Source organism: Rhincodon typus, chromosome 11 (assembly GCF_021869965.1).
Source record: "Rhincodon typus isolate 14 chromosome 11, sRhiTyp1.1, whole genome shotgun sequence".
In the NCBI taxonomy this organism is placed as follows: Eukaryota; Metazoa; Chordata; class Chondrichthyes; order Orectolobiformes; family Rhincodontidae; genus Rhincodon; species Rhincodon typus.
The window spans coordinates 58,830,334-58,854,385 of record NC_063342.1 but is presented as its reverse complement, the minus strand read 5'-3'; the positions used below and the strand labels follow the sequence as shown (position 1 = coordinate 58,854,385).

Below are 24,052 nucleotides of genomic sequence, written 5' to 3'. Positions count from 1 at the left end.
AGGGCAGATTAATTGAGAAGTCATTGTTTGGTGGCAGGGGATTTTGTGTTGGAGGAAAGGGGCGGACTATGGGGTGGGGTCCAGGCACCTGCATTGATCACCTGAACGTTACCCTGAAATGGCAACTCATTTCAAGACTAATGGCGTGATTAAATCACTGCCTGTCTCGGACAGTGAATATTCACTATTATGAGAGTGAAGTCTCCATTAGCTGTCAGTGGTGTGAGATTTTGATTTTGTCCAGATTAAAAAAAGTTACTTTTTGTTTTACCTCTTCTTTTGGCCGTGCCTGACATCACACGCGTGCCCAGTGCACCATTTCAGAACCAGTGCATGTACATTTAAACAAGGATTCGTCGCCAATATGAAAAATGGTGCCAATCAAATAGTCATGATGACTAACTAACATGAGAGAGTGAGGCCAGAGACTTGGGGCAGTTATAGAAACCGCTATAGAATAGGCCATTTGGCTCTTTGTTCTTGCTCTGCCATTTAATATGATCACGGTTGATCTTCCAACCTTTTGCCCTGTTCCCATTGTCTCTCCAAAGCCTTTGATCCCATTAGCCCTAAGAACTATAACTAACTGCTTCTTGAAAATATTCAGTGTTTTGGCCTCAACTGCTTTCTGTGGCAGAGAATTCCAGAGACCTACCACTCTCTGGATGAAGAAATTTCTCCTCATCTCAGTCCTAATTGGCCTAACAAGTATCCTTCACTGTGAGCCCTAGTTCTGGCCTCCCTGGTTATGTGTGAGACACAGATGATAAAGGGGGAAAGAAGGGACTGTGAGGTCGAGGAGAGAGGGTGATGGTGCTTGCCTTAACCTCTCACGGTCCCCTCTTTCCACATCACCGTCTGCTGTCTGCCCTACCCAATCACTGCCTTCCTTCCTTTGCACTCTATCTTCTCCCAGCCCTCCCAGTCCTCCTTATTCCAACATCCTCTCTCCCCCGTCACCCTCACTCGCTCCGTCATTCCCCCGAACACTGAACTCCATTTCAAAATGATGTTTCCCTTCTGTACATGTTCAGTTCCTTTATGTATGACATCATCGGTATTCAGGGGTGGATTTGACCCTGACACAAAATCATACTGTAGTTGTGTTTCCCCTGTGTGCACCGAGTGTCAGGTGTCAATGACACTGCTCTTTGCCTCTCTCTCTTAACCCAACCTTCATTCCTTTTTTGCTTTATGTATCTTGAAGGAGGCAGTAGATAAAGCTCTTATGGCAATCTGGGGTGAGGGTGGGATTAGGATATTGAGTTTGATGATCAGTCATGATTATATTGAATGGTGGAGGAGGCTTGAGGTGTTGAATGCCCTAGTCCTGCTCCTAGCTTCTATGTTTTTATGTATTTCTTTTTCTGTGCTTGATCTGACACTGAATTCACTCGCTATAAATTACACTTCCTTTTCTGTCCTGGCACTGTTATTTTAAGAATACTTGATTGTTTAAGGTATTCCACAATTGTTTGCTTTTCCCAGGTACTCTGGAGCGAGCATGGTGCTATTTTGATCTTGCGCTTCTAGGAGCTTGCAGGGCAAAATGAAATTTCTATGACATGGTCGGGGTAAATATAACTAACAGCAGGTTCTGTTTGCAGGCCCATCACATACTTAGTGAAGGCATTATTGAAGGAACAAACTTATTTTGCTTTTTGCGTGTCCGCCTGGTTCCTGAGCAGGTAAGATTTAGAAGGTCCGAGCCAATGCAACAAGCCAATGCAAAAAAAAAACGCATTTGACTGATTTGTTTTGATTGTTTAAATAATAATTTCAGTTTGCTTTTTTTAAAAGAAAGTATTGGCAGGTTTTGCTCTGGTTCTGAGAACCAGACTGGTGAAAGTGAGAAGCTGTTTTGTTATTATTGGCTTAAGGCTCAGACAGATTTTACTCCCAGACCTGATTTCCATGACGGAGGGTGAACAACCATCTGAACCAAGTGAGAATCTCTCTCTCGTTGATTGTCAGAAGTTCGGTTTTGGGTGATGGCACATCTCTGGCAAGCGTATCCAATTCCCAACAAAAACTGAAAGAACTGCCGATGCTGTAAATCAGAAACAAAAACAGAAATTGCTGGTAAAGCTCAGCAGGTCTGGCAGCATCTGTGAAGAAAAAAAAAATCAGAGTTAACGTTTCGGGCCTGTTCTGAGGAAGGGTCACCGGACCCAAAACGTTAACTCTGATTTTTTTTCTTCACAGATGCTGCCAGACCTGCTGAGCTTTTCTAGCAACTTCTGTTTTTGTGTCCAATTCCCAGCTAAGCTGAGTAAGATAGCAGAGGCTATGTCTCTTGGAGCTCAGAGAAACACTTATGTCCCCATAATTCTCTAGAAAACCTGAAAAAGTAAGGACGTACCTTCTAGTATTGGCTGTGGCCCAGGCTCTGTTTGCACCCAGGCTTCCAGCAGTGTGCAATTAAATTCCCACTGGATTGTGTCGCAGATCTACAATATCTTGTAGATATTCATGAGATTGCCATCTACCCAATTCTTTTTCTGATGTCTCACTCAAAGCAGCATTCATAGCAAGAGCCAAGCCTGTGGCACTGCAGCTAGCTCAGCTGTACACGAAAGGAGGAAGAAGAAGGGAAGGCCAATACAATGACAGGGGACTCTTAGGAAAACCAGACTGGCATTTCTGTAGCCATCAGTGTAACTCCAGAATGGGTTGTCGCTAACCTGGTGCTAGGATGAAGGATGTCACAGAACGGCTGCAGGACATTGTCCAGGGGGAGTTTGAACAGCCAGAAGTCATATTGGTACGGACAACATGTTAGGAAGAGAGATGTCAAACAGAATTTAAGGAGTTTGGTGGACAATTAGCAAGCAGGGTCTCTAAAATTGTAATCTCCAAATTACGGCCAAAACCATGGACAAGTGAGAACAGAAATAGGATGGGACAGATCAATGTGTGGCTGGAAAGATGGTGCAGGAGGGAAGGCTTCAGATTCCTGGGATTCTGTGACTGCCTGTTGTGGTGTGAGAGGCAGCTGGGTGGATTGTATCTGAATAGAGATAGGACTGAATACCATGTAGAATGTTTTGCTGGTGCCATTAGAAGGGTTTAAACAGACACAACAAGGCGAGAATATTAGAAAGTAACACTAGGGTGCACAAATTGCTGGGAAAGGCAGATAGCACTAAAATATAGAATCATAAGTTTATGGGTTTTGTCAAAGTAATGGAGATAGCAATTGAGTCAAAATCAGGGTTATACTGTCCATATGTGAAATGTAGAGAGTATAATGAATAAGATAGGGAGTTACAGGTATGGCTTGCTTTGTGGAATAATGATGCTGTGGTGATCACATAGACCTGGTTTAAGGAAGAGCAGATTGAGGTGTTTACGAGATGTTCGGAAAAGATAGGTAAGGAAAAGTAGGAGGAGGGGCAGTGTATTTGACAAACGAGAGCATTGCTGTACTGGAAAATGTTTTGGCAAGTTCAGGGAGAGAATTGATTTGGCTAGAAGGAGGGAATAAGGAGGGTGCAATTACATTGCTCGCTGTAAACTATAGACCATTGACTATTGGGAGGGATACAAGAGATCAAATCTGTAAGGAAATTATAGTTATAATGGGAACTTTACTTACATTTCCAATTTCCCAGATTATTGATAGTTAAGAGGCAGGTATTCTTAGATTGTGTTCTGAAGAGCCTCTCACATTGGTATATATCCAGTCCCACAATCCACCGCTAAGAACCCATGGGTTCTTGGGAGCAAGACAAACCACATAGATCAAGTGGCAGTGAGGGTGCACTTAGGTGATGGCGCTCATTGTGTTATAAGTCTTCGGATGACTGTGGGAAAATGGCATTGGTCAATCCAGAGAAAGAACAATCACCTCGATAAAATGTGGAACTGGAGGACCACAGCAGGTCAGGCAGCATCTGAAGAGCAGGAATGTCAACATTTCGGGTCTCGACCCTTCATCAGGACTGAGGAGGGGGAAGGGAGCTCAGAAATAAATAGAGGGAGGGTGGTGGGGCTGGGGAAGGTAGGTGGGATGGTGATAGGTGGATGCTGGTAGGGGTGGATGCTGGTCAGTGGGAATGGTGGAGCAGATGGGTGAGAAAGAAGATGGACAGGTTATGTTAGGTCAAGGAGGCGGGATGAGAGGGAGGGTTGGACACGGATGAGGCTGGCGTGTAGGAGATTTTGAAGATGGTGAACTCTATGTTGAGGCCATTGGGCTGCAGGCTCCCAAGGTGGAATATGAGGTGTTGTTCCTCCAGTTTACGTGTGGCCTCATTTTGACGGTGGAGGAGGCCCAGTTTGGACATGTCGCCAAGGAAGTGTGAGGGGGCGTTGAAATGGCTGGGAACCAGAAGATGGTGTTGATTGAAGCGTACAGAGCGCAGGTGCTCCACGAATCAGTCCCCGAGTCTGCAGTTGGACTCTCCTATATAGAGGAGCAACAGATGCAATAGACCAGGTTAGGAGACGGACAGGTGAATCCATGCTGGATTTGGAATGAGTGTTGGATGGAGGTGAGAGGGGAGGTGTAGGGGCAGGTGCAGCATTTCCTGCAGTTACAGTGAAAGGTGCCAGGTGTGGTGGAAAGGTTGGTTGGGAGTGTGGAGTGTACGAGGGACAAAAGCGGGGAGAGGAGCCAGGGAGGTAGCTCCCACTCTCTCTCACGCACTCACACCCCATTTGTGTGCTCACCCTCTTCGCAGGGTGATTGTCTGCCTGGCTGTTGGTTCAGGTCTCACTTTTGGCCAGATGGGAGGTAACGTGTGGAAGAATAGTCACCTGGTAGACAGCAGGTTTCAATGGGCCAAGAACAGAGCTGGGCTGGGTAGACTGAGATTAAATTGAGAAATTCAAGATGGCATTGAATGATTATTTAAATGGAAAGAATGCGCAGGGTTACAGGGAAAATGCAGGAGAGTTATTGACAGTAAGTTAAAATGCCCAGAGAGCTGGTGCAGTCATGGTGGACCAAATGATGTCCTTGTAATAAATCTGTGCTTCTGTAATGGGAGCCTGGATGTTATCGGCCAGCTATTCACCACTGAGAAGTACTGCAGCCAATTTGAACATGACTTGCACACTTTCCATCAGAGGCCGCAGGATGATGTTGAAACTTGGTTGGATTTTATTTTTTTGCGCTCCTGCCCAAGGACACAGACACTGATTAGCAGAAAAAGTTAGTTTGGGTAAAAAGTACAGTAGTTGCAGTTGGAAGAGAGAATGGACTTGTTTCTATTTCACGCCGCTCTGAATCATGTCCACATGCTAAAATGCATACGTCAACTCTGTGCCAACAGTCAAACAAATTTGCTTTGAATTGTTGCAATTTCAGCAAAGGACATTGAAGAGAATTGTGTAGATAGATTAATGGAAAATTGAGTTAAAGGCTCAGATCTGTAAAGTTTGTTGCAAGATTACTAAGTGTTGTCACTGTATGGTTGTGTCCCCCATAGTGTGTCATTTTGCTTCAGGTTATGTCTGGTCTAACGTATTTCAGTAATGGATGTTTTCAGTCCTCATGCTTCATCAATGAAAGATCCATGTAAGTATGGAGTATGACCTGCTGACATTCTGTTTTCTGGAACCAGCAGGTTCCTGGGTAAGAAGTGTGAAGGTATGTACACTAAAGCCACAGCTCAGTTCCTTTTCAAACAAATTTTTTTTTCTGTTTATATTTTCTGTGTTACTTTTTTTGTCTGAGCTGTGCTGCTAATGGAAACTGAGTAAAGTCTATTCTGATCAGTTCATATTCACACATCCACCATTGGACCATGATGCTGCTCATAATGAACAGATGACAGTTTTTTAACATGCAAGTTCGACCTGGGGCTGAATTTTCCCATATTTTTGCAAAATGTCAATTTCAAAGAGTTTCACGGCGGGTTTCCCTCTGTGAGCCCTAGTGACTTTTCTCTCAAAATTCTGTGTTGTGCACCTCATCAATTACGCATCCTGTATCCACAGTGACACAATCTTGCTGGTTCATATTTACACCCTCGCTGCGCACTAGTTAAAACAATGCAAGCCAGGAACTGCCTTTCACTGTGCACTGCTGGACATTTGGAAAGGATATGGCTGATAAAGGCCAATTGGCACCAGCACTTTATTAGCATGGACCTGAAGGTCCTGGTGGCCAGGATGGTGAAGAAGAAAAGACCACAGTACCAGACACTGCCATCCGGGATAGTGCGGTGTCCGCGATCTGGAGGAATGCCCAGCAATGTTGCAAGATTAATGTCCTTCTGAACCCTGCGAGGCTAAATGCCACCAACTTCTATCTACTAGCTCCCACTCACTCACCAAGGTTCATGGCCTTCCATTCTCCCAATTGCATGTTCCCTCAAAGCTCTCACCCACTCCATCTCCCCAGACCACAAACCTTTCCAACCCTGTCTGCTTCCTACTCCTTCACTTGGAAGACCTTCCCTGAGAGGACATATTTTTAAGGTGAGAGGAGAAATATTTAAAAAAAAGACATGAGTGGAAATGTTTTTACACAGAGAGTGGTTCGTGTGTGGAATGAACTTCCAGAGAAAGTGGTGGATGCGGGTACAGTTACGGCACTTAAAAGACATCAAGGTAAATACATGAATAAGAAAAGTTTGGAAGTATTATGGGCCAAACGCAGGCGAATGAGACTAGTTTAGTTTGGGAACATGGTCGGCATGAACTGGTTGGATCAAAGGATCTGTTTCTGTGCTGTATGACTCTGTGACCTGATCAACACTAACACCTATGCCAGCCACTTCAATCCCTCTCAATCCCACAGTTAGTTGATGGATATTTTGTGCACGATTTGATCTTTCCTCCCTGAATTATTGCGTTATTAGCAGCTGTCCACAGGGATTGTGAAAATCATATTTAATTTCAATGTGAATTGCAAAAGGAAACAAGGTGGCAAGCACTTCTGCTTATGCAGTTATTCTCAGAGCTCACCAAGAGTTTACTGAGTTAGAAATACTTTCAGATTCTCCTGGATCAGAAAATCATAGTGTTTTTTTTTATCTGCCTTTTAATTCATCACACAGCCTCTTGATCCCTAACAGGCTCTCACCTTTCTCTTGTTCATTGTATGTACTTATAAAACTCTTTGAATTTTTTTTGCCAGTATTTTTTCTATGATTGAGAGTGCTTGAGAATATCAGGAGAAAAATGTAAACTTGACTGTTGTGCGGCTCCTTCATTTATCTCTCAAAGTCACAAGACTGTGTTTATTTAATGTGGTCAGCAGCGGGGACTGTGTGTTTGGCTGATCTCCTACATCAGTTTTGAAGCCTAACAAGGCTTTTGATGGAACAGATGTGGAGAAAACATTTCCACTTGTGGGGGAGACCAAAATGAAAGACAATAAATGTCAGATAATCACTGATAAATTTAACAGACTACTCAGGGGGGGAAATGTTTTTACTCAATCATGGGAAGTATATTTAACATACTACCACAAGAGTGGTTGAAGAGAACATCATTGATGCATCAAAGGCAATGTCAGATAAGGGCACAAGGGAGAAAGGAAGAAAAGTATATCCATAAATATTCACCCCCTTCACCATCGACACTCAGTAGCAGCAGTGTGTACTGTCTGGAAGATGCACTGTAGCAATTCGCCAAAGATCCTCAGATAGCACCTTCCAAACCCACGATCACTTCCATTGAGAAGGACAAGGGCAACAGAAACATGAGAACACCACAGTCTGCACGATCCCCTCCACGCCACTCACCGTCCTGACTTGGAAATACGTTATTGTTCCTTCACTATCGCTGGATCAAAATCCTGGAATTCCCTCCCTAATTACATTGTGGGTCAACTCACAGCATACGGACTACAGAGGTTCAAAAAGACAGTTCACTACTACTTCTCAAGGGCACCTAGAGACCAGCAATAAATTCTGGCCAGCCAGCGATGCCCGCATCTAATGAATGAATAAGAGAGGGTTAATTGAACTCGTGTGGAGCAAGTTTGGAGAATAAACATTGACATAAATCTATTAGGCTGAATGGCCTTTCTCTGTGCTGTGAATTCAATATCCATCAATAACAATAAAAGGGTGTATTACTGATGAAGGAGTTAAGATTACTTGCTATTTATTCTCATTCTTCAAACTCATAATATTCTTCATTAGCCATGATCCTTTAGTAGCATCCAGTCAGGTCTTGTGTTGGTTTCTGATTTCTTAACTGATTTTTCAGAGAGGTTCAATGCAGATTAGCTTTGGATCATAATGACATTGGCTTCTATGATGCAGCTCTTGGGCATTCAAACAAAGCAAGAACAGGATGTCCTATACCTGATCAGACAGCATGATATCTGGACACAAAATCTTAAGTATCCTTAGCATTAGCATGTGGTTTCTGTGGAGCCACTTATAGTTGACATGGTTACCATTGTACAGGAATGGCATTATCATTCGAGGAAAGGCACAGACTCTCCAAGGTCAGTGTACTTCATATTAAAAAAAATCTTCAAAACACCTTTTTATGCATTTGATTTATAAATTAGAGTCAATGTTTTAAGCAGAGCTGGATGAACACTTACAGTCAATAGACACTGTTATTGGATGCATCTGAAAAGAAAAAAAATGGCCATTTCTTAGCATGAGGTCAAATAAATAAATTATTAAAACTTGAGCAAATGAAGTTAATGGAAACATACAGGATGAACAGGAAGAAATTCACTGTAAAATGAATTCAAAAGTATTGGAGCCCACAGCACCTATTGAAGAGGAGCTCCAATAAATTGGATAAGACATAAGATTTTCATCGATATGCGGCACAGTTTAAAAGAATTGTAATTTTGTGCGGTTCAAAAATAAGGTGGAACAATTTGTCGCCAGTTCTTCTCTGTAAGTGCAGTTTCTATGGGGTTATACTATATGGTTGTTTCTGTGCACCAATATTTGTGTATTCTGAAATAAAATCTGGAGAAATGACTTCAGCTGGTGCTGCAGCCAATTGGCAAACCTGCACCAGTTTTGTTTTCCTTTTGACTGAGCAAGTGAATGAGGAAAATCCAGTAAGAATAAACTCTTAACAATGTAAAGAGCTGCTTATATGCATGATCTGCATGGTATGTACATATTCCTGAAGGAAATATTCCAAATTGAGGCATGCTTTTCAGGATACCAATAAATTGATTCTGAAATATAGTTAATTAATTATTTCCTTTTCAAAGGATTTTGCCATTTTTATTTAAGGATTGTTTGCAATAGGAAATGGAAAAGTACCTCCTATCAATCACTCCTTTGTCAGGCATAATATGGATTACTCTGAATAAATCTCCTCCTGCGTTGTGGCCCTATTGTATCCTAGCCTCAACTTCAGGAAAGCATTCTCATTATGCTATTATGAATGTTTCCATTTCTTGCAGTCAGTGTGGCCTATCTGAGTAAGATGATTAATTTAATGCCAGGTTTGGGTAATTTTATCCAACGCTTAGTTTGGTTCCAGTCCAGCATTCTGGTGTAATTACAGTCTTGGCCAAAGCATTGACAAAAAAATTAGATTTCAGAGGTGAGAATGACTGACTGCATTTGATATTAAGGCAACATTTCACGAAGCACTGCATCAAGAAGATCTTGTAAAATGGAAGTCGCTCTTATGGGGGGAAAAAGCTCTGTGTTGGCTGGACTCATACCCAGTGGAATAGAAGACGTTTGTAGTTGTTGGAAATGGATCATCTTAGTTCCAGGAACATAGTTTCAGGGCTGTGTCCAGTCAATTTCAGTTGTTTTTATCAATGGCCTTCTCTCTATCACCAGTTCAGATGTGGGAATGTTTGCTTGTGGTTGCACAGTGCTCATGTCCATTCATAACTCCTCAAATGATGAAAATGCATGTCCATATGCATCAAGACTTGGATAACATTCAGATTCAAGCTGACTATTGGCAAGTAATTTTCAAATCATATATCTGAAATAACTGTTTCCAATATTCAAAGACCTTTTTTATTGACCAGAAACTTAACCACACCAGGTATATTAGTACTGTGGCTACATGGGCAGATTAAATGCTATTTTTTCCAGGTTCTAACCCACACCCTGACTCCCCAAGCCTGTTCCACAAGAAACAAAAACAGAAATGGCTGGAAAAATTAATCAGGTGTGGAAGTAAATATGGAGAGAAATCAGAGTTAACGTTTCAGGTCCAGTGACCCTTCTTTCGAACAGACACTTCTGAAGAAGTGTCACGGGACCTGAAACAGTAACTCTGATTTCTCTCCACAGATGCTGCTGAGTTTTTCCAACAATTTCTGTTTTTGTTTCTGATTTCCAGCATCTGCAGTTCTTTCGGTTTTTCAATCCTGTTCCACAAAGCCTGAGGCAAGAGTGTGAAATATTCTCAACTTGCCTGGATGAGTGCGTCTCCAGAAAAACTCAAAAGATTATCTTGCTTGACTGGCACCCTGTGCACCACCTTGAACATTCACTGTCTTCCTAGCACTGATATACTGTGGTTGCAGTACGTATAATTTACTAAAAATGCACTACAGCACACAGCAAGGTTTTATGGACAGGACCTGCACACCCCTAACCTCTATCACCTAGAAGGACCAGGACAGAAGTGCATGGGAACAACAACACCTCCAAGCCCCCCTCCAAGTGATACATCATCCTGACATGAAAATATATCTTTTGTTCTTCACCGCTGGGGCAAAATCATGGAATTCTTGACTCGTTTATACTTTAGGAGTACCTATATCACACAAATTGCAACAGTCAAGATGGCAGCTCACCACCAGCTTCTCGAGGACAATTAGAGATGGCCAATAAATGGTGACCTTGTCAGTGAATACCACATCCCATGAATTAAGAAATAAATGAGACTGTACACAACAGAAACTGGACCCAAATTTGATTCCACTTCCATTTTACAATTCAGAAGTTTGGGCGAGGTTCTACATTGATTATGCTGGTTCATTAATAAGAGTGTAGGTAATGTTTATGTTAATCAATATGCATTCTGACATGTGCACAACCTTTTTATATTACTGATACTTCACTGTTGCTGTATCAAAATCCTGGAATTCCCTTCCTAACAGTGCTGCAATTGTTCTTACACTTCAAGGACCACAGCTATTCGAGAAGGCAGGGGAATTCAGAATGGGCAATGACTGCTGGCCCAGCCAGTAATACCCACAAACCATGGGTGAATTTTAAAAATGGCAGTGTTCTGCTTAAAAACAAGTGACGTTTGATTTATTTCACCCATTGATATCATCAATCTGTCATGGCTTTGGTGTCCATTGAGTCTTTCTGTCTGTCTCTCTCTTACTCAAGCTCTTTGCATCTTTCTGACTGAGAATCTGATTAATTAATAATCAAACATCTGGGCATATTATATGACAGATTAGGAACTATTTTCTCAACAAGTGTTTTCTGTTCTCCGTTCCAGCTTGTTTTCCAAACTGAAGTGCAAGAATCTTCTTCGCATGACTACACCCTTTCTCTCTGAGGGCTGTTTTAGAACTATTCTGTTCCTTTTGAGTTCTCTTTAATTACTCCATTTCTTTCCTCCCATCGCAGCGATTTATCTTACAGTGTTGAAAACTGCACTTGCACAAATATATTGTTCATTCTTCAATATATTCGAGGACTTGCTAATTTGTCAGTCCTACAGTTACTTTTAAGAAACAGCCGATGTAAACAACTTATTTCCCGGTGACATGAACTGTATTAACTGTCAACATTAAATATTCTTGCTTACCTGCTTCCCCAATCTCAGTCAATATTGTTTCACATCTTGTTGGCAGTTCGACAAATTCTTGACTAACAAGGGAGTCAAAGGTTTTTGGGGATTGAAATGAATGTGCAATTGAGGCTACAGTTGAATCAGTCATAATATTATTGAATGATGGAAGCGGTTCCAGGGGCTGAACAGCCAATGCCTGCTCCTAATCTGAATGTATGTATTTATGCCTGCAAACTTTATTTCTAATCTTAAAAGCACCCATTCAACAAATGCAATAAAATAATGGCTTTACTACTGTTGGCTGATGGCTTCCCCCAAGCACTTGCACATAGTGTGATGGATTCAAAGCAAAGCAGTAGCCTGCTTTTCCTCTGTTGAGACTTTACTGAACTACTAAAGCAGTTACTGTTGTGATGATCCCTTGAGATGTATTGACAATACATAGCAATAAATATACGCAAGTGTCTTATTATTCAATTACCGCATTAATGAGAGAGACCAAAGGAGATTGGGCTGCAGTTAGGGGAATAAAACAAACAACATGTGGGTGTAGAAAATAATTCGGTTTTTTTTTAATAATGACAAGCAGAAATGGAAAACTCAGCTGGCTGAGAAGAGAGCCCAGAGAAAACAGAGCGTAGAAAATTATATACTTTCTCAGCCTGCTGTCTTACTCTCCAGCAAATACAGCAGGGACTGCTATCGCAGAGTGGGCTTCCTGAGCCAGGCAAAGCAATGTCACAGAGCTGACCCCTCATGCCCGAACCATTATCTTACAAGACAGAAGGCGGCTGATGACAATGGGAATTAAGGGGACAAGTGATTCTGGAAAAGAAAAGAATTAAGAAGTATGGACTGGAAGAAATTAAACTTTAGTTAAATATTACTAATGAGCAATTTATTTATAGTTGGATTTAGAGTACTTTGGATTGTCCCCTCATTGCAATAAACACTGAATTAGTCACTGAAGCATTTTCAACATTGATTACTGCTTCCAGTGATTATATTAGTTGTTCGATATTAGTAAATGCTAATGATACCGGAGAGAACAAGTAATCTGAATGGAGAGGGATGTTCACTGATACTCTACTGGCACTGGTATTGAACGTATGGAAAGTTCCAAAAATATGAAACAAAATCATTGAGAGTTCAACATTCAGACAAAAGGGCTGGGGAATTCAGAGATAAGGAATCGAAACAAAAATAGGAAGCCTCCATGCTGAAACATTTGTTGTTATTTTTTGCCGATCAGGAACTTGTGCATGTGAAGGATCAAGTTGCAAGTGACAAGGGGTAATTTACTTTAAAGTTTTTGAATGCACTTCCTATGACTCCAGCATTGTGCACCAGATACTAAAGTTGCCTGCATCCTAAAACCGTCAATGTCACACCCACCCTTGGGACTTCAAGCACTGATGAATCTAGCTAACTGGGAATGCTGCTTCGCTCCTTGCAGTGGGTGAACTACTTTTGTCTTTTCCTTGCAGGAGTCTGTAGTCACTTTACCATCAGCCTATTAGGAGCAACATTGCCTCTGCTTTCATGTCCTGGCAGCCTCTCCCTGAGGCTCTTTCACCTTCGTTCCACTTGTCAGACTGCACTCTGGTAATTGCTGACTCCATTCCGAGAGTCCACCAAGTAAACCATGCTGTCTTCTGAAGAGACCCTGCACATTTTTTTTGTGAGAATGGATTCAGAAATGAGAGACTTTAGTGATATGGATAGTTCGCAGGCAGGGCTTAAAGCTTCTTTTTTAGCCTGGGCTTCTCTTGAGATTTCCTGAGACTACATTAATCCATCATGCAATGATAGAGTCACATAGTAATAATACCCTCCATATTCGTGTTGCTATACAACTGATTTGGACTCATGCAGAAGCAGAATTAGAAGAATTCATCTATATCCACAGTAATCATCACCACTCCATTGGGCTTAAAGCCATAACACACATGGAAATAATTAAATATCCAGACTCCACAGTATTTAAATTGGCACAAGGCAACAGCATAAGTGAACAACAAGTTTTTTTTTAGAAAGCTTGACATGCTTCTATGTGTAAAAAAATCCATCACCTTAAACACATCTTTTGGGGCCTGTTGAGGTTACAGCTAAACCATTCTGTGTTTGTGTCTTTTGCAGCTGCTGCACCTCAAGCGATTCATTGCATGTAAGTGCTTTGGAATGTGTTAACACACAAATATAAAGATTTATGGAATAGAACTGTTCAATATTAAATTATACAAATTGACACATTGTTCATTACTATAGCATCCACTTTGCAGCACTTGCCCTCTGCAGCCACTCTTTTTCTTTCCTTGCAACTCCCTTTGCATGCTCACTTCCGCGTACCTTTGCCTGGCTCCCTTTGCCCTGACCCCATTCTCCGGCCTCGGCCCCCACTCCCTGCTCTCATTTGCCCACCTGGCAGCCTCACTTCCCATTCTTACTGCTGCATACTCCAGCCTTGCTGACTGATGGCACTTACCGCTCCCCTCCAATCACAAGCTGGCTCACCCCGACAATCAGCATGGGAGAGATGCTGCCTGTGATTGGAGGAGCAACTCCTCACCAGGGGCATCTTTTCTTTCATTGGTCACTCCCAGGGTAGATTGTTGTGTTCAATTTGGCAATTTTGGAGGCAGATTCACCCATTGTCCCCTTCCCCACCCCCATGTAATTTGAGCCCTAGTTGGAAGAACTGGGTCTATTGTCCTTGAAGAAAAGGCTGAGAGGAAATTTTGGTAGGATTGTTCCAAATCACGTGGGGTATGTACATAGTAAGTAGGGGGAACCTCTTCACATTGGCAGAAGGTGCAAAAAAGCAGAACAAAAAAACAGTGGACACCAGTCTAAGGTAAATGGCAAAGAAACCAAAAAGCGATGCGAGAAAACATGCTTTTTTACATCGCAAATGATTTGCAATCTGAAATGTCTGCTTGCAAGTGTGGTGCAGGTAGATTTAACTATGGCTTTCAAAATTAATTAGATAATTAAGTGAGTAGGAAATAATTCGATGGCCGTAGTGAAATGGTAGGGTCTAGCTGATTTGCTCAAGCAGAGAGCCAACATGGACGTGACAGTCTGAATGGTTTCTTGCCGAGCAGTGACCATTCTTTGATTGTATTAATATATTATTCATTGACAAGCTGTCATAGAATCATAGAATCCCTACAGTGTGGAAACATTTGAGAAGAATTTAATTTAAAAAAATAAAACAGTTTTAACAGATATCTACCAGTGTCTGAGGGCATCAAAACTTATTTATGAAAATTTGAAGTAGCCAGTCACGATGACCCAGAAATTCCAGTCTAAAATTCAATTTGTAGACATTTGTTAATGACCAAGCTTTTACTCTGGTTAATGGAGAAAAGTGAGGTAAGGTCTAAAAATATTTTGTCTGTTATATTTGGAAACCACTTCAGAAGCACAAAATGAGCATAACCACTTTAGAGATTTATTTGTAGACTCAGTTCCTTCCCTTTTTAGCGCATCATGTTAACATTTCCAGATTGTTGAATGTTGTATATCCATCCCACAGTCTATCCCCCTCTCAACTCGTTCCCCACACCCTGCTAACTATTGTGACCTTTAAAATGTTCGTTGGCATAGTATGAATGAAGCTGGAAACAGCTACATCAGGAATGAGTTTCAGATATTGCTGCAGTGTGGTTTTAAGCAGAAATATCTTCGGAAAAATCTGACTCGACTGCCAGTTGACAATGGGATCTTTAACCACAAAACAAAAGTTGGATTTTTGATGTGTGGAAATTAAACATCAAATGTCAGAATTTTGACATCAAACCAACCTCAGCTATCGCTCATTGTAATTGAGTTGGCAACAAAATTATTTCATGGTTCAAGCATTTGATGAGCGTTCTTGGTTTTAATGCTCCACTTCTTCAAGTGAAATTGAAGATAATGGAACATCTTTTAACTTTGAAAAATCGTGACTATTACCAGCAGTGGAATGTAGTGAAAGATCAATATTTGTGCTCTGGGGAGATAGAGAAGAATAAAATAGAAGTGGAGGAAGTGATGTGCATGAACCATAGAGGTCTGGGCAGAAGTAAAGTCAGATTGTTTGGTATTAAATCGCCAGAGAATATTGCACATACAACTGGGCATATTTATCACACAAAGAAAATACAGAGTAAGCTAAGGTCACTCAGTCAAGCCACAATGTTCCAACAAATCCATATGTGATTAACACAAACAAAAACAGAAATTGCTGGAAAAGCACAGCAGGTCTGGCAGGATCTATAGAAAAATCAGAGTTAATGTTTCAGATCCAGTGACCTTTTCTTAGAACTGATGGTAGCTAGGAAAAAAGTTGCCTTTATGTAGAAGATAGGGTGAGGGGAGGGGGTAAGGAGTAAATGATAGGTGTGGATTTGTGTGGAATCCTGTTTGTGGACTTTGGGAAGGTGGTAAAAGCGAGCTGTGTGGGGTTGGAAGGCCATGAGTTTGGAGGCACCCGGGGTAGGGAGATCACCAAATGAAATGAAGATAGTGACTGTAATGGACACAATAGCCACATGTGTGATTAATCCTATCATGGGTATATTTGTTCTGAATTGGGAAACAGTAATTTCCTTTCCTAACATCCCGTGTGCAGGAGAGAATCCCTGTTTTTCTTCATTGTCAGAATAACGTTCAGTCCTACTTCTCAAATGTGTAGTTACAGCTAGCTTTTCAAAGCGAAAAGTCAGGCTTAATCAACTCCCTTCCCTGGAAACTTGTTCCACAGGTTTATGTCACACCTCACTGGGGTATCCCATTGGAAATCAAGTCCCACTCTTCCTGGATTTTTCCTAAAAGTTAAAGATTTTTAAGTAAGAACACAAAATTTACCTGATTTAGAGACCCAGGTTGTCAGAAAGCATAGACCAGGTTTCTGTAGTTAACAAGAATGACTATTTATTGCAAATAATTTGACTCTTTGCAAGTAATTAGGTTCTTTGTTTCAGCCGTTTACAATGCTTGGCATGAGTGTCATGTTACTTGCTGACAAATCCTTTCAGAACACTGGTTTCAAAACAGTTCTTTCATTTCAGTCCATAATTTTAGAAAAAAATAAAAGACAGGTTGTTACATATATTCAACTGAGGAGAAGAACCCTTTTCATACTGGTAATCATGGTTTATGGATTATTCTTTCTTTCTCTGTTCTGTACCTCAGCTGCACTTTTCAATGATTGTTTTGAAGGCTGAATCCCATCATTCTGAGATAACAAGGTGTAGAGCTGGATGAACATAGCAGGCCAAGCATCTGCTTGTCTTTTGGTTCTTCCATGCCCCGTACAGTGTGAACTTGTCCTGATCATTCATCTGTGAATTATTTTGAATGTATTTATATTCACTTTGAGATCCAATGATTTAGACTGCATGTTCACTTTAATATTGGCCTTGCTATAAGTCTGTATGTCAGTATGACCAATACCAGTATCCTAAGTTGTCTGATTAATAATTGCCTTGTGACCAGATGTATTTCAAGTATATGTGATCACTCGAAAGCCTTTTCTTTGTTTTTCTGACAGGAGAGACAAATCCTTTCGTGTTCTACGCATTTACTGTTCTCTGCTCTTTTGTGCTTTATCTATGTATGTATAAACGTTAAAATTTGTCTACTGTCTCTGAGCCAATCGACATAATTAGTTAAGGTTTTTTGAAAGATTGTCGTTCTCTCTTCCTCTTATTCTTCTACCAGAAAACTCTGCCATCAGTAGATTTAACAAGTCTGTGACATCCTGTTCTATGTCTGCTCAATATTGTAAATAGTACAAAATGGATACCATTGGAACGCTACTGTTTAATTTTTTTCCTGAGCAGAGCATTTTCTGATGGTCATTCTGTCTGAGTTCTGCTGTCAGTCCAAGTAGACAATTTTTAAAGCACCCTGTAAATTTAAAACTTCCTTATTAGCCTCGTGAGGAACTTATTGCAAACACTGAGCTGATTGCTCCCGATGGCACTGAATTCAAGTGTTTATTTGTAGACTCCTCTCAAAGTCTTTAGGAATTGTTTTCACTGTCACAGACATTAGGCTTTAAAATATTAGAATTCACAGATCCTTCCTTGGATACATTTAGTGCTTGATACTGATCAAGCTAACTTAATGTAGGCAGTGAAACCTGCCCCAGAAGCAATATTTTTCATATGTAGAACTCTGTGGTAGCTGACATTTTTCAAAAGATCCATTCAACTTCAGTCAGGCAGCTAATCACTACAGGTTGTGATATGAGAAATTAGACATAACAGCATTGCATGACCAATTTAGATAAAGTCAAATATTTTATATTCAGCTATGAAGATTTTTTTAAAAAATGCACATGATCCTATTTTCCATCTAAGTAATAAGAATAAGAACTGGGAAAAGTGATTGAAGGTGGATATCAGTGAAGTGGATTTTCTGCTTTGTGTCGATAAAACATGTTCTTTGCTTTAAAATCAAAGGAATTGTCTGTTATTCATACTCACCCTGCCATTGTGGACACCTCTTCCAGCTCCTGAATTCTCTCTATAAATTGTCTTGATTCCGATAATGGTCTACTTAAAAGCTATTTCTTGGAATAAACTTTTGATCAACCTTCCTAACAGCTCCTCTGTTAATTAGAAAAGAAATGGATACCAAATTATATGTCTTTGAAACCTATTTAGGGTTTATGTCATTTGCATTAAATTTCCTTGAGTTTGAATTTGAATCATTGTTGTCACAAGTATGAATGAAAAGTGTTGTTTTGCATGCTATACAGGCAGATCGTACTGTACAAAGTGCATGTGAGTATCAGAACAGAGTGCAGAATGCAGTGTGACAGTCAGATAGAAGGTGCAGGGAGAGAGATCAGAATTAACATTTGAGACATTTGTTCAAAAGTCTGATAACAGCGGGGAAGACACATTTCTTGAACCTGTTTGTACCTATATTCCAACTTTTATATCTTCTGCCTGAAGGAAGGAGATGGAAGAGAGTATAACTGGGGTGGGAGAGGTCTTTGATTATGTTTGTTGCTTTCTCAAGGCAGCGGGAAGTGTAGATGGAAACAATAGATGGAAGCCTGGTTTGTGAGATGGACTGAGCTGTGTTCATGACTCTCTGGAGTTTCTTGTGATGCATCCAGATAGGATGCTATGGTGCATCAATAAAAATTGGTAAGAGCCCTCGTGGACACGGCAAATTTCCTTTGTCTCCACTCCCTCAGGAGGCTTTGTTGTGCTTTCTTGTCCATCGCATTGACATGGATGGACCAGGACAGATTGTTGGTGATCATCACTCCCAGGGACTTAACATCTCCACCTCATCACCACTGGTGCAGCCAAGGGCATGTCCTCCACTCCACTTCCCAAAGTCAATGACCAGCTCCTTCATTAGCTCAATGTATATCATCTGAGATTGCATTTTCTGTTAAATTTGAACCCAGTGCCTGATTTTAATAGATGAGAAATGATGTGGGATATTTTTAAACATAAGTTGTAATTTACTAAAAACAGAAAAAAACACACAAATATTCATATTTACACATGTAAGTGTGCTAAATGTCAATGCATTTAGATATTAAGTTTGAATGAGCTTTTATAGGTATCAGTATTTAGCTGGTTATCATGTTGAAAAGGGCTGGTGAAAGGAGGCATGTACTAGTTGGACCAAAGGGCTAGTTTTCATGCTGCATGACTCTATGACTGATCACTGTGGTAATCAGTTGTTGATTATCCATTCATGACTGAATTGATTTCCAAAGTGTATTTAAGACAGATAGATAGATTCTTGATTAGTAGGGGGATAAAGATTATGGGGAGAATGCAGGAGAACGGGATTGAGATAAAAATCAAATGGTGGAGCAGACTTAATGGGCCGAAAGGCCTCATTCTGCTCTTATACCTAATGGTCTAATTCTGCTTTTGAGACAAGAGGCGAAGGTGCTACCTTTGAAGCACAGCCAGCATCTCAAATGAAGGGTTCAAAGATTTACTTGATACTTTTAGCTTTGGTTTGAAATGTATATTTTATAACTTACACAGTATCCATTATATAGCAGCTGAATTTATTGTCTACAAAGCATTAGATTACTGCAGTTCAGTGGATTAAAATGTTGTCGCTATGGAGTACAGAAGTACTGAAGGGAAATTAAACATTTGCATGTTTTATTTGCTGTCACACACAATTCCAAATTGATTGCGCATAACTAATATACCACAGCAGTGTAGCTCCAATGGGATGTGCTGTGTACTTAGATTTATACTTTACAGAGGTTTAATTTTGTTTTCTGTTCATTATCATTAGGCCTAGATGACTGCCTGCAACAATACATTAAGAACTTTGACAGGGAAAAAGTCAGTGGAGATCAACTTCTGAGAATCACTCATCAGGAACTAGAGGAGCTTGGGGTCACTCGTATTGGCCATCAGGAGCTGATCTTGGAGGCAGTGGACCTGTTGTGTGCTTTGGTGAGTACAACCTCTTCGCCTTTTCTTTTATCAGAATTTTTAAGAAATGTATTCCAAACTGGTACATTTTCAGAAAAGACAGCCCGTAACTGAGGGAGGAAATTTTGCAGGGCTATGGTGAATGAATGAAGGAGGCTGACTAACTGAATAAATCTTTCAGAGAGCCCAAGTGGATGGAATGGTCTCCTGTGCTGTCAGATTCAACGACTGCCTTGCAACATATGGCAACAGGTGGCACAGCATGAGTCAGAAAGCTTAAAAGTTGAAGTCAGCAGCCATTTCTGTCTGTTCCCCAACCCCCAGATCTGTTTAGGCCCTGCTGATAGAGTACAGGATGAGGTATCAGTTTACAGCGTTAAGTTTTTCAGTACTGTAGATCATGGAAATTAGACATCTTCCATGTTTCACAGTCACTTTGACTTCTCTATCATAAATGCATTCTGTTTGGAGGCCCTTTGGAGAACATAATGTATTAATGAGGCTGTTTGGCTGAAAATCTGTATTTACAAGTTTTTAGCAGAAAAGAAGTAAGTATTTTAACGTGTTTTTTCAACATTCGATTGATTAAGTTATATTGTCCTATAATTCAGTCAGCACGAGACTGGTTTTTCCCATGGTTATCACTTTTAGAGTTACTCAGTGTACAAATAACATTTCAAATTTTGCAAATACAAAACTTGGATGTATTGTGAATTGTGAGGAGGATAATGCCAGACTTCAAGAGGACATAGAGAGGCTGGTGGAATGGGCAGACTCATGGCAGATGAAATTTAATACAGAGAAGTGTGAAGTGATGTGCTTTGGAAGCAAGAATGGAGAAGCAACATAAAATAGTGTGAAACAAAGAGACCATGGGAAGGAATGGGTATTGATATATGGATTGTTGAAGTTAGCAAGGCGGTTTGACAAAGTAGTCAATAAATCACACAGAATTTGGAGCTTTAGATGCATAGCAAGGGAGTGGAATTTTATTAGCTGCACCAAGTCAGCTTTTGGAGTTGAGAGAACGGAGAACATCTTCTATTATATTCTGGATTTGTTTTCACCTCTGTTCAATCTTGTCAGAAGCAGAATCTGAATGTCATAGCTACCAATGCAGGATTGGCACATAGATAAATATCAGCAGATTAACAGCTAGGGACAATTTGGAGATGTAGCTGAAACCTTACTTGTGGTGGATGGGCCCCCTGCTGAAGCTAAGCCTGGCACATGCCAGGAGGTATTCTCTCGGAAGCAGAACAAAGCCTAATGTTCCCCTCCCAATTCCCAGGAGCTGCTGATGCCAGGATCGCTACAATTGCAACTGCAAGACCTCATGCGGAGGAACTTCTTCGCTGAACTAATGGCCTAGAAGATCTGGTCACACTTTATGTGCCCATTTTTGAAGTTTACAGAGGACTCTCCCATTTTGGGGCAGGCCCATGATTTCCTATCTACATTGGCAGAGCCCACCTCTTAGTGGGGTCCAGCTACCAGCAATCTTGGGTGCTCCAAGTGGTCCACTTGCTTGGGAGTCCATCTGTGGTCCTTGGACTGGCACCTGGAAGCAGCCTGTTGATTGGTTACTTCTAGAAACAACATTCAGGCAAGTGGATCTCAGAAGCAATAGGCATTGGAGCCCAGAAATGGTTCAGGCATGTATTCGAAAACAACGTCAACAACTAATGTTATATTTATGTATTGCCTATTGCATCTTTACTGTATTGAAACCTCTCAAGTTGCTTCACAAGAGCATTGTAAAGCTACGTGTCACTTATGCCTCATAAGGAAATGTCAGGTCAAAAGGTAGGTGCTAATAGTTGTCTTAAAAGAGAAAAGAGAGGTGGAGAGGTGTTGGGAGAGAATTTGAGAGCTTGGGCATGGCCATCAATGGTGGGAGCAAATAAAATTGGGAATGCACCAGACGCCAGAGGACTGCATTTATCTTAGAGGGTTGTGAAGCTGGAGGAGGTCACAGTTGGATTGAAAATAAAGATGTGAATTTTACAATCAAGGCATTGTTTGACCAGGGGCCAATGTAGATCAATGAACTCAGGGGTGATGAGAATGGGGCGTGGTGCGAGTTAAAGTACGAGAGCAGATCTTTTAATGGAGGGTAAAATGTGGGAAACCAGCCAGGAGTGTGTTAGAATAGTTGAGTCTACAGGTAACAATGGATGGGGGTTTCAGTAGTACACGTGTTGAGACAGGGACAAGTTGTGGGAGGTTACAGGGATAGAGAGAGACCGTCTTAATAATAGCATAGATGTGAATTCAGAAACTGGTCTAAGAATCAGATGTTCCACCAAGATTGTGAGCAGACTGGCTTAATCTCAGATTTACCAGGGAGATTGCTGGAGTCAGTAGATTGGAGTGAGGATTGAAGACAATGGCTTCATTCTTCCAGATATTTAATTACAGGAAATTTCTGCTCATCAGTACTACATATCAGATAAGCAGTCCATAACTACCTGCAATACCATGGAGTTCAAGATAAGGAAAGTGGTGGATCTTGATAAAACACTGATTAGGCTTTAACTGGAGTATTGTGCCGTATTCTGGAGAATACACTGTATTCTGTACAGTGTGTTGGAGGCAAATTCAATTATGCTTTCTAAAGGGAATTAGATAATCACCTGAAGAGATAAAAATTGGAAGGCTGCAAGGTAAATCTGGGGATTAGCTGAATTGCTCTTGCAGAAGAAAAGACAGGATTTCAATGAGCTGACTGGCCTTATTTTGAACTGTAACGGTCCCATGTACTTGCAGCAACAATGAAGCAACAAGATTATCAAATCTTAAGATTCCTCCTGGCATCTGTCTGAGAATTATGATGTAGAAATGACAGAAAGTATGGAATGCACAGCAAAAAATAAAGTGAAGACCTGATTGACAGAATACTATCATGGCTAAATTAAACAACTATCCTGAAAAACTGATTTCAAATTTGTCATATGTATCATGATTGACAAGTTACAAAGTTAGAATGTAGTCTAGATACTCCACCTGTAATAACATAAGACAAGCAGACAAGTTGGCAGGTCAATGCCATTTTAATCTCCTGCATGAAAACCTCATATAAAAACTGTTTTATCTTCCTAGAAATCAGAAGAAGTGCCTTAGTACCTTTTTTCGCATATTTCTCTTTTCAACTCTGACTTGCCGCTCCCCAATTACATTTTGAGAGAATTAATTTGCACTTCAGCAACTGTTGTCACTCAGGTTCCATCTGTCTGTCTATCGATTTTCCTTAATCTCTGGTCCTGCTTACTACTTTCAAATAAATTCTGTGCTTATGTTCTAATTCAATTAGATCATTGACGCTCCAAAGCATTTTGACAGCTTGAATTATATTACTCAATATTTTCTCTTGTCAAAACAAACTCATCTAATATTCATGGTCATCTGGATTTTGTATTACAGCCTTTTGATAGCACGCTTATTCTAAATACTTCAGCTTATACTTTTGTAATCAAGAATTAATTAGTCCATACAGCTGATTTTACTTTCACAAACACATCAGAAATCTTAAAAAAAAAGGTTGCCCTGGCTGATAGCCCTGTTTTCACACGTGGAGCGTTCCTCATAATGTTTCCTTACTGTTCCACAGTAGCAGGGAGGACAAACGAACAAACATCATCCAGAATTTTCCGGGACACAGATCAGCTATGATCCCATTTCCAACTACTCATTGCAGTCCCCATAAAAATACTTCCTTACTTTTCAAAGTTGATGCCATTCCCAAATAAGTTAGGTGTGGTAATGTAAGCCTTTTAAAATTCCCGAGGTATATACATGGGTGGAGGGTTGAAAGGTTGTACCGCTCAAGCAGAAAAATCTCTGATACCTCTTCATTATTAGCTGTTGTGTTTTTCTGAGTTCTTTTTAGTTTAGAAATGATAGAAAAAAAGATTAGGCAACTCTATAATGGTTAGGCAATCCCCTTACCCAGCTTATGAAATGAA

At 40.7% G+C, this 24,052-nt stretch overlaps 1 protein-coding gene across 1 annotated transcript in view; it reads left to right on the top strand.

Moving 5' to 3' along the window:
- The window catches only part of cnksr2a (connector enhancer of kinase suppressor of Ras 2a), a 410,446-nt gene that overhangs the window by 84,717 nt on the left and 301,677 nt on the right, over positions 1 to 24,052 (top strand). Inside the window, 1 exon segment of the mRNA XM_048602521.1 lies at positions 19,945 to 20,108. Coding sequence (XP_048458478.1) covers positions 19,945 to 20,108 — 164 coding nt within the window.